The sequence below is a fragment of the Malania oleifera genome, chromosome 5 (genome assembly GCF_029873635.1).
Source record: "Malania oleifera isolate guangnan ecotype guangnan chromosome 5, ASM2987363v1, whole genome shotgun sequence".
Lineage (NCBI taxonomy): Eukaryota > Viridiplantae > Streptophyta > Magnoliopsida > Santalales > Ximeniaceae > Malania > Malania oleifera.
In genome coordinates, this window is record NC_080421.1 from 91,405,656 (window position 1) to 91,417,757 (window position 12,102).

The window sequence follows — 12,102 nt, forward strand, 5'->3', positions numbered from 1 at the left end:
CAATTGCTCTGATTCACCTTATTATTTTGCCTGATTTTAGGCTTAATACCTTATTATTTCAGGCTTTGTATTTGAAATTATGTGAATTTCAATAAAAGTATTATAAAATTATATTAAATATTATTCAAATACTTGTCCATTTAAAATTATGCTACCAAGGGGTCTTATAAGTAAAATAAAAGTCTGCATGCATATAAATATAGAGACGCATTATATCGTATGCTCTCCAATTTTATTTTGAATCAGGCAAGCCCGTGCTGCCCAGGAAGCAATTATAAATTTTACTAACGATGAGAAGAGGACCTTTAAAAGTGTACGGGAAAAAGTAGAGCAACCACAAAACGCAATCACAACATCTTGCTGCCCTGGCATGCATCGAACAGTAACTCAGAGGCACCTAATGAATAAATTTCCTAATAAATCCCTTCTGGGAAGGAAACTGTTAATGTATAGATCTGTTTCAAAACTCTTGAATAGGAAAGGACTCCACTAAAGGCCTGTTTTTTCTTTTTTTTAAATACAACTTTCCATGTTCAAATTGCAGAGAAATCAACTTGAGTCAAATATCAACAAAATGTTGAAAATTGGCACTGCTAGAAAGCCCAAGCAAACCAAACAGCCAATAAGCTTTATCGCACCATGAATGAACGGTATTAAATGACTGCCAAAACTGCAGGCGAAAGGTCAAAAAAACTTCCAACAAAAACCTGCCTGGATTAATCGCCCAGAAGTTCTTGAACAGAGTCTTCCTTGGATGTTATCATTCTTTTTTTACTTGTAGCAGAACCCTTTCTCTTTACATTTCCTGGAATTGTCTCATCCATTAACTTCGGGACCGTAAAACAGAAATCTGGAACTGCATCTTTGTATTCTGGATTTGCTTGTACAAATGCTGCTACTTCAGAAGGGCCTCTGACTTTCTTCCCATCAGGTGTATCATAGTGAGCATCCAATTTAGAGAAATCTTTCCTAAGCATCAATGCCCTCTTAAAACCATCTGGGGTCTTTGGAATGTCTGGCTTGTCAATGACCCAAATCCGAGTTGTGTCATATTCGACATCAGCAGGGTCCTCACATGAGACATCAGGTTTCCAGTTGCAGAAAAATGGTTCCTTCGTAAATTTACTTCTAATGACCTCATATTCCTCTTGAGTAGGTATCACCCTCCATTTAAAGCATTTTCCACACTGAGCAGCATACGCGTCAATTGATTTCTTCTTATGTCATGAGAAAAATTGGAAAGCAATCAGCATCCGGTAAATTCACTCAAGAAGCTATACAAGCATTTTATAGCATATTGAACCAAGTAATTAAGCATTTTACAATACACAATCAGTTATTGGATTGCCAAAGGATGTCTGCTAGGAGGGAATTGATTTGCTAACAAGGAATAAAAGCAGTTTTTTTTTCTTTTAATATTATGGAAAATGGTTAAAGAAGCAATTAGTTTTAAAACTAGGAAACCGTTAACATCCTAGAAAAGCACATAAATTAAACTACAATCAAATACATGCAATTTGGGTCCAAAAAGGATTCTTTTCTGCATGTAACCCCTCTCATCAAGCACACAGTGCTAGTGAAAAACCCAGATGCACAACCCATTGGCTAATCCCAAGGTAGCTACAAAAGACTTGAAGAAGGGATCTAAACTGAATAACCTCTGGCCAACTCACCTATCCTTGTGTGGGGCTTGAACAATAGTAACCATCATAAGGAAAATTAGTGTGATTCTATGTAGATTTTTTCTGTGTTCCCATTCACTAGTACATTGTCATATATTACTGCTCCCTATGTAATCAAAACCTACAGCTAAACAAACCGTATCCTCACCAAATTTAAATGGGCATAAACTTATTGATATTTGCTAAGGCATTATGTTTTGTGTTCACTTGGTTTCAAGATTCAAAAGATTATAACACATTGCATTTGAAATTTTGAAGCACTAGATTGGCTACAAATAAAATAAACCACTCTCTCATCATGCACAAGCTCAACCTAGGTTCATCAATTTCACAATAATTTCTTTACCCAGTGATTTCTTCACCACCATCCCCAGTTTAGTTCTCAAGAAAAAAACAGCAGCCAAAAGCAGAAAAGTATATTTTGAATAAAAAAATAGGTCTCCTTTTTCTTGGAGCCCAAAGAGTAAAATCGTAGTATTCAAATCATTTCTGTTCTTTCCATATATTTTCTCAGCAACCAAACAGAAAATAAATTAAGCATAAGGAAAACAACAAGATTAAAACAGTAAACCAATTATGAAGAGAATCATGCAAAAAAAGGATTTAATGTATACAGAAAAATCTTAGAAATTTTTTGGGTTTTCTAGTTGTCCTTCATTTTCACAGCTTCCTACTTCAAGCAGGAGCCCTATGGATCACATATTGTACTAGTGTATATAGAGGGATAAAACTTGTGCATTTCACACAATTTGAATTGAAAGAATAATAATCACATCATTTGTGTTAATAGCAAAAGAAGATGACTTTATCAGAGAAAGAAGAATGTACAAGGAGAACAAGAAATCCTCCCAAAAAAAAAAAAAATCTCAAACAATCAGACAAACAAAGCCAACCAATCCCATTCGATATCCGAAAATCTCAATCCTTTAAAACAACCAGCAGAAGCACACCAAAGTGATGCCAAAGAATGAATCTTCTCCCATAACAAAGATTCGCTCAGCTTTTTTTCCATAAATATATGAGCATTTCTTTCAATTCATAAACCCCACAGAACTGCCAAACACACACACACACATACACATCCACAAAGCTTCTTCCTTTTACCAAAACCAGCAAAAGAAGTGGTGAACAATCCTCCACCAACTTTGGAAAAACCCAATTTTCTCTCAAAAGACCAAACAACAACAACAATAACAAGCCTTAAGTCCCACTAGGTGGGGTCAACTACATGAATCTTTTTCCACCAATTCACCTGATCAAAAATATTTTCATCTACTAGATTAAGAACTATTAAATCCTTCCTCACTACCTCATTCCAAGTTATTTTAGGCGTACCCCTACCCCTTTTCATACTAGAAATAATAACTAACTCACTCCTCACAGGTACTCTACTAGGCCTGCATTTCAAATGTCCAAACCATCTAAACCGCCCCTCCCTTATCTTATATTTAGCCAGTGATATGCCTAGACTATTGTGTATATGCTCATTCCTTATTTTATCTTTTAATGTTATACCATTCATCCACCTTATCATTCACATTTCAGCAACTTTTACTTTTTGTACATGTTGTTTCTTAGTTGCCTAACATTATGAATAATAAAGCATACCTAGCTTACAGCCATCTTATAAAATTTTCCTTTTAATTTTAAGAGTATTCTAAGATTGATGCACTCCTCCATTTTACCCAATCTGCTTTAATTCTATGTTACATCCTCTTCAATTTCCCCTTTGGCTTGCATAATAGATCCAAGATATCGATATCTCCTAGTGCGATTAATTTCTTGATTATCAAGTTTAATCTTCTCTCCATTACTCCTTATGTTACTGAAATGAGGGGTGTACAAAATTTACTGAAAACTTGAAAATCAAACCATAACTGAACCATTTTACATTTTGGTTTGGTCTTTTGGTTGTGGTTTTTGGGTTCAGATCCACATATCTTTCAAAAACTATTTTTGGTTTCGGTTTTGGTTTTACAAATATACCGAACCAAAAAAAAAAAAAAAAACACAAACAAATAACTGAAATACATTTCAGAATTCTTTAAATTTTAGACATTATGTACATTCATTTGCTAAATTACTTTAAATTTTAATCTTGAATGAATGTATAGAAATCATTACAATAGACCAATTAATGTAAGTCTCAGCAAGAAACATACTTGATAATTAACTGTGATGGAAGCCTTTTATATGCAAGGAAGATTCATGAAACCACTTCTCTTAAATGATGTGGGACAAACAAAACTTCTATGGCACTCGGATGGGGGATCAGGGGATGGGGAAGTGCACTGTGCAAGCGTGCTCTGTGCAATGTTTGAGTTCTCCCACATCGGCTGCTTTAAAGATGGGGGGTGCTCTCTTTGCCCCCCCCCCCCCCCCCCCCCAAAAAAACCCAACAACACTCATCAGCTCCAACGACAAGCTTAGGCCCAGATTTAAGTTAAGTTTGGGCCTCATCCAGCAGGGCTTTTCTTCACGTGCCAGGTGAGCATAGGTAGTCTAAATGAAAAATTTGCAATGAAACTAAATATTTTAAATTTCAGTCAATAAACCAAACCAAACCAAACCAGAAAAATGTCTTTCATTGATTAGCTGTACCGTCAGTTTGTTATAATTATAAACCGCAGGGTTCGGTTCAGTCTTCTGTTTTTCCCAAAACTGAACCACTTAGAACCAAATACACTCCTAACTGAAATTACATTTCATATATTCTATCTTATTCCGACCTATCCTAAAAGCTTTAGAATCTAAGGAGGTTCTCCAAAGTTCTAACTTAAATTCCACTTTACTTCTACTTTAATCAATTAAGACAATGTCATTTGCAAAACAACATACACCAAGGGATCTCATTTTAAATATCAATCCCTAAAGTAAAAAACATAAAGACTCAAAGTAGAACCTTGATGTACACCTATTATGATTGGAAAATATCTAGATTTCCCTCCTAGAATTCTAACACTAGTCATTATTCTATCATACATATCCTTAATTACCTTAGCATATCTACTGCATACGCCCTTCTTTTCTAAGCCCACCAAAGAACTTCCTATGCTTTCTATAGGTCAATAAAAACCATATACAAGTCCCTCTTCTTTTCCCTAAATTTTTCCATTAATCTTCTTAAAAAAAAGATAAATAGCTTCTGTTGTCGATCTCCCTAGCATAAAACCAAATTGATTCTCTAAAATCATCATTTTAAGGCTTATTTTTTGTTCAATTACCTTTTCCCATAGTTTCATCGTAAGACTCGTAAACTTAATTCTGCAATAGTTATTACAATTTTTAATATCACCTTTGCTTTTGTATAAAAGTATTAACATGTTTTTCCTCCATTCCTCTGACATTTTCTTGATTTTTATAATAATGTTGAATACATTAGTTAACCAAATACTACCTTTATCTTCTAAACATTTCTAGACTTCAATTGGTATGTTATCTGGTCCTATAGATTTCCCACTTCTCATATTTTATAAAGTCATCTTAACTTCAAGGACTCTAATTTTGCAAATAAATCTTTTATTTTGTCTTTTCCTCATTTGTTAGTTCCAAGTTCAATGTTTCATTTCAATTTTCATTAAACAATTTATTCAAGTATCTCTGCCACCTCTCTTTAATGTCTTCTTCTCTAGTTAAGACATTATCTCTCATCGTTTATACATTTCCAAAAGACCAAAGATCTTATTCAATATATTCCAAGCAAACAAGCAGTGCAAAAACAGACGAGACGCTGTTTCCGAACTATCATAAGGAAAACATATGTCAGGAGAAGGTACCTTAGAAGGTCTCGTTCTTTAAAACCGATGTTTGTGTTAAGTTTATTAAGAACAACCAACCAAATAAAAGCCTTGATCTTTGAGGGAGCTTTGCTCTTCCAAATAATTCTCTGAGCAGAACAGAAATATTAGCATAAATCAAATAGTCACAAAATATTTGCAAGAATAAGCCCCCAAAGAGTCTAAAGACCAAGAACGCCTATCCACCCCAAATGAGGGACAAGTCCCAAATAACATCAGCAAGGAAGACAATTCCTCTACCTCTCTATGATTAAGAGTTCTACGAAAATGGAAGTGCCAAGGATATAAATGACTTTCAGAAATCAAAAAGACAGAGATAACCTCTTTATGATCTGAACTCAAATGATAAAGACGAGGAAAATAATATAATAAAGCAGCATTACCCATCCAGAGTTCTTCCCAAAAACGAATACGAGAACCATTACCCAAGACAAGCTATGTGCGAGGAACAAAGAGGAGGTAGACCTAAGAAATAAACCTCCACGGGCTTTCCGAAGAACATTTGATTCCTAAATTAGCATCCCAACCATTCACATGCATACCAAATTTACTTTATTGACTCCATACCAGAGGCAAGACTCCTCTAAGGGAAACTGCCACAACCATTTAGCCAAAAGAGCAATGTTGCCCCCAAGGCGTGGCTCAGTTGGCAGGGCGGACCTTGGGAGTGCCTTTCACGAGGGCAGGGCTTTCTCCCCTCTTGGGTTCGATTCCTACGGCAGGCTCCTGAATTTACCCTCTCCGTGGGCTGTGGGGCAGGCTGGCACGGGGAGCGGGATTAGTCGCGGACTGTTAAAACGGACGTGGACACCCGGAGCGTTATCTAAAAAAAGAAAGAGCAATGTTTTTAGACACCAACTTACCAAGACCAAAACCACTCTCCAACCTAGACCTACAAACAGCTCCCAGCTAACAAGGTGATCTCTCTTATCCCCAATCCCCGACCAAAGGAAATCTCACATGATCTTCTCAATTTCATTGGCTATCCCTAAAAATAGACAAGTAATAAAGAGGGATACTAGCAAGACAAGCTTAAATAAGAGTAGTGTGACCCCCTAAAGAAAATACCGCACCTTTCCACCCATCCAAATGCTTAGAAACTCTCTCCACCACTTCATCCCAAAAAAACAGAGACCTAGGATTACCTCCCAATGGAACACCTAGATAAGACAACGGCTAATACAAAAGACCACAAACCCGCTAACAACACCAACTCCTAGACCTACTAGATGTCAAATCGATGGTTGCTACACTACTCTTCCCCAAATTCATTTTAAGCCCTAAAACCCTCTCAAATATTTGAAGAGTCAAAATATTCCAAAAAGAATTTGTATGATCACAAATGGAAAACCAAGTATCGTTTGCAAACTGAAGATAGGACACAAAAACCCCCTCTCTACCCACTTCTAGCCCTTTAATTTTACCCTTATCAACAGCCCTCTCCACCATTCTACTCAAAACATCAACAACCAAAATAAACATAAAAAATGAGACAATGGATCCCTTGTCTAACACCTCTCGATGTTTTAAATCAGGATTTAGGTTCTCCATTCACAATAACTGAGAGAAGAGCATTAGACAAGCAACCCTCATCCAAGTCTTCCATCTCTTCCCAAACCCTTTTCTAGCCAACATTTTATCCAAAAAATTCCAGCTAACTCTATCATAAGATTTTTCAAAATCCAATTTGAAAAGAATGCCCTTTTCCTTCTCCCTAGGAACCTCCTCTACAACCTCATTAGCAACCAAAACAGCATCCACAATCTGCCTAGACCCCCCCCCCCCCCAACACCCACCCCAACAAGTGCACTTTGCGCCTTAGAAACAGTATCATCTAACATCACAATCAACCTATGAGCTAGTAATTTAGCAATGATCTTGTACACACTAAAATCAACAATTATAGTAAAATTATTCCTCTTAGACACCAAAGTGATGAAAGTGGCATTAATGCTCTTGCTTAGAATCCCATTATAATAAAATTCACTAAAGGCCTTAACCACTTCCCAACCATGGTTTTAAATAAAGGCCGCGACCGTTACGTAACGCCATTACGTAACAGTTTTTTGGGTTACCGATATCGTTACACACCGTGAAATCGGTGGGAAGAGAAATCACGGCCGTAGCGGCCGTTACAGACCGCGACCGTTACATACACCAAAAAATTATTTTCTTTTTTACTTTTTCTTCTCACTTTTTCCCTTTCTTTCATATATCATTCTCAATATACCTAGTGGTAAGAGGGGGAAAAGATTATAATGAGGATGACAATGATACAAAATTTACTATTTCTTTAAATACTCACAAAAGATGCATTAATTAACAATTTGAAAATACTAACTTGTTAGGAAAATATTTTATTTTGATAATATTAGTAATGTGATATTTATGTTCTATATTTTTCAACTTCAACCTTCTTTCTTTTCTAGCAATTTTATATTTGTATTATTCGTATTTCTTATGTGTCTAATAGATTAATGCAGTGTATAATGTATTTTATCGCATATAAGAACAATGAGAAGTATAAATACGCACACACACACACACACGTAATTTTTCTATCAACGGTGGTTTAAAACAAATGTAAACTTGTTGCCCTTACCAAATAACTTAGTTACTTGAACTAAAGGATCTAAAATACACTAAAACTCTTTCTAAGAAGGGCTAAATGCTTAAAACATGCAAGTACGCTAATATGCACAAGGTTGTGTATGCTTCAAAAAAATTCACGGCCGTTACACCTACTTCTCATTATGTAACATTTGCTACTCCTGCTTCCTACTTCCCGTTACGCCCCTTACCGTTACGTTACGCTACCCGCTACCGCAATTTAAAACCATGTTCCCAACACACTTGAAAAAAAAAAAAAAAAAAACCCCAAATTAAACCCATCTAGACACGGAGTTTTATCCTTTCCATCTCAAATACTGTTGTCTTAACTTCCTGCTCCTCAAAAGGCCTTTCCAACCAACTTACATAATCCTTGGAAATCATATTCCAATCTAAATCAGTAAACCCTTCATCATAGGCCTATAAAAATCCTCCTCTATTAAGCTTGCTTCTTCAATCAACTACAACAAAGGGGGTAGGTCCACGAGCATTTAAAGTGGGATTAATGATGCCTCACTCTTAGAATGTGCATGGGTTAGGAAGTCAAAATATGAGGAGAATGGTTAACGAGATGATTAATAAAGTTAGCCATGATATTTGCTTTTGCATGAGTCTAAATTAGGAGAGGTAGATACTTTCATATTCAAGAACATTTAGGATTCCAGATCCAAAGTTGGTAGTTCTCTCTTGTGGAGCATCCCGAGCTTAGATAGTAGCTTGGGTTATTGGGCTAGCTATGCCTAGAGACTATCTTATTGGGTCTCTGTATTATCGGGTTACATTCTATTTTATACATATTGGTGCATATGTTTGACCTTATAGAAATCCCCCTATTTTGAATATCTTTACTTCTCTACTTATAGTTTAACTAGATCTACTATTGTCTTGAAAAATTATTGGAATATAGACAATCAAAGTTCAACTAGTAACTGAAATTCAATTAGTGGCAAATATACACAATGGTTTGAGCCTCAAAGATAACATTAAAAAAAATTTAAAACATAAGCTTAGTTATTTACTTGGAATGGCAACAGCTGCATATATAGTCTGCAAGCTGGCCATGGATCTCTCAAAGTCAAGCACACTTCTATGGTTAAAATGGCATTGGCATGGGAATGTAGGGTTTGAAGTGCTCTATTTACTTTATGGCCTAGAAAAATGGTAATTGATATAATGCTGAGTGGAGTAGTGTTGAAATTATTTTTATTTGCATATCATTATCTTCTTCCATAAGAACCCCGTTTGGTTGAAGCTCGGCATGTAACATCAATTGGATAACAAGAAGCATACTTCATAGCTTATATAGTTACTTGCACATGCTGATGATTGTTATCTGAAATAAGTTAAATTACATCCGAAGTTGCTGGATCAGTATAGGACTAAGTTGCTTGAAAATGAGCACATAAACCTCAAATTAGATTCCATCACAAGCCATATGGCTCCAAATAAGATTCTTTTTCATACATAACCCCTGTCATCCAGCTTGTGGTGCTAAAGGAAGCACCAAATGCACAAGCAATGGGAAATCCATGGTAGTAGATCAAAAGACTAAGAATGACATCTAAACCAAAATGTATTACCCCCAGTGGACTTCCCTATCCTCATGTGGGCCTTGAACAATGGTAACCATCATAAAAAGAAAAAATACTGTGATTCAAATTCAATAGTGTTTTCACTGTCCCCCCTCACTACAATTTTCACTAATACATTGTTAATAATAATAATAATAATAAATAGAAGAACAAAATTTTAATTTTACACATCATTAAAGTTCAATTTTTCTTAATTTTTAATCATATTTAAAAAATTAATTTTTAATAGTATCTGAGATAGAGAGAAAATATGGTAGGAAATGAATTTCCTTCTTTTCATTTTTTTCCCAAACAAAATCCTTCATCCAAATTGACCCCTAATGTTTTTCAAGTTCCAAATGGGGCTTTAATCTCCCTAACCTAATTTTCATCCATATATTATCAAATTCACAGTTTCAGCCCAGGTTGCAGCAATTTTATGCCCTAATAACGCGATAGAGGCACTGGTATAGACCACATGAATAACTCAACGCGCAAGCTCAACATTCATCAACTTCCCGACAAGTTTTTAGCCCCAGCAATTTCTTCACCCTCATCCACGGTATGGTTCTTGAAAGAGGGCGGGGGAGGAAAAAAAGAATTTGAACCATACGCAGGTTCCCGTTTTCTTGGATCCTTGCTAACGAAAATCTAAATATTCACTTAGTTTCCATTCCCCGCATACATTTCTCAGCAACCAAACAGAAAAAGAATTAAGCATCTGGAAAACATCAGGACTAAAGAAGAACATGAAATAGACGATTGATTTCAAGAAATAACATTTTTTTAAGAACAGAAAAAAGGTATAAATTGGGGAGAAAAACCTTGGCAATTCCACGGCTTTTCGGGGTATTCATTCTCGGGCGACCTGCTTGGAGCACAAGCTGCAGCTCGCGCGATCTAATATTTTCTGGGCCGAGTACAGAGGGAAGATGGATTTTCTGGATCGGAATCTTGGGGGATGAAAACATAATATCCAAAAACTAAAATAAATTAAAGAGTAAAATTATGTATAATTCCTATAAATAAGATAAACGAAATGATAACTCAAATTAGTAAGGAAGAGCGAGTTATTATAGAGGCGGGATAGGCATAAAATAAGTTGAAAAGAGATAATAAATAAAAATTTAATATTTTTGAATTTATTAAAAGTACATGATCGTATAAATTGGTAAAAAATAATTTATACAATGAATCTCACATAATAGAAATTAAGGTTTGGAATTTTTTTTCTTTTGTTGTTGTAAGAATAAAATTTTTAAAAATTATAAAAATATAATGATACTTTTGTTTTGAAATAATTAACAAAAAAAAATATAGAGCAAAAACTGTCATATATATACATATATATATATATATATAATATTTAAAAAAATCATTAAATTTAATAGATTAACATCATGTGCAATTTTGGATAACAGGTGATTGATTACCAACATATTTAATGAATCTTTTAAAAACGCATAAAAATGGAACTATTAATTCTTCAATTCACTTTTTTATTTTTTTAAAATAGATTCATCACTTTATTTTATTTTTAAAAAAGTAAAAATTAAAAGAAAAAAATTTCAAAAGTTTTGATTTGGTGAGTTTGTAAATAGGAAAAATAATCTTACTTTACATTTGGTTTGCGAACGTCTATTCTCAAGAATAAATTAATTTTAATAAGTTAATTATAATTAGTTATATAAGAAATTATATTATTATTATAAAATAAAAAATATAAAAAATATTTTATGAATTCATAATAAGTAATATTCTTAAATTACGAAATGGGGATGTTTATTCCTTTTTTTATTACATATTGAATCAAATAATTAGGTATATATGAGGAATAACTATTCTCTTGAATTTTAAAATCTAAATTATACTCTATCTTATTCAAAGGAATAATTATTCTGCCGAACTAAATTCTCTAAAATTAAAATTAAAATACTAATACCTTAAAACATCTATTTTAAAAACGATTATTAATCTTTGTAGTGTTTCTCTCAAAAATATTTTATTTTTTAAAATTAAATTTTCGAAGATTTTAACCAAAAAAAATAAATAAGAGAGGGCTGAGACTAGTTTATCGGCCTTGCTTTTGGGTTAGGCCAGTTGACCATCCGCCTGCAGCAGGCTACCAATCTTTTGTTTTCTTATTTAAAAAAAAATTTTAGGTCACCCTTCTAGTCCAAGGGTGTGCCAATGAATGGGACATTGCATGCGATCCCCCAAACAAGTAAGTCAAAAAGGAATAGATAAAGACTTTAAAAAGATACAAAAGATTGAAAAAACGAAGTTGCTACCATTATTATTATTTTTTAGGAAAAAAGAAGGGGAAAATAGTATGAGGTATACGACAGGGAGAGGGAGGTTAAGGAGTATATTTGTGTGTAGAGAAGGTGATGGACCAACCATTCTAAGGGAGATCGGTCAACCAACACCCCTATCGACACT

General features: G+C 34.4%; 1 protein-coding gene across 2 annotated transcripts; it reads right to left on the reverse strand.

Annotated features, from left to right (window-relative positions):
* Nucleotides 1-392: 392 nt before the first annotated feature.
* On the reverse strand, nucleotides 393-10,736 carry LOC131155716 (methyl-CpG-binding domain-containing protein 4-like). Of its 2 annotated transcripts, none has more exons than XM_058109066.1 (2): nucleotides 10,485-10,736; nucleotides 393-1,214 (listed from the first exon to the last, which is right to left on the reverse strand). In XM_058109066.1, exons 1-2 carry the CDS (start codon nucleotides 10,629-10,631, stop codon nucleotides 717-719), a joined length of 645 nt encoding a protein of 214 aa, XP_057965049.1. In that variant the 5' UTR covers nucleotides 10,632-10,736; the 3' UTR covers nucleotides 393-716. The 2 variants fall into 2 exon arrangements, with proteins under 2 accessions (XP_057965049.1, XP_057965048.1); XM_058109065.1 differs by having other exon boundaries at nucleotides 393-1,217; nucleotides 10,485-10,733.
* Between the last annotated feature and the right edge of the window lie 1,366 nt (nucleotides 10,737-12,102).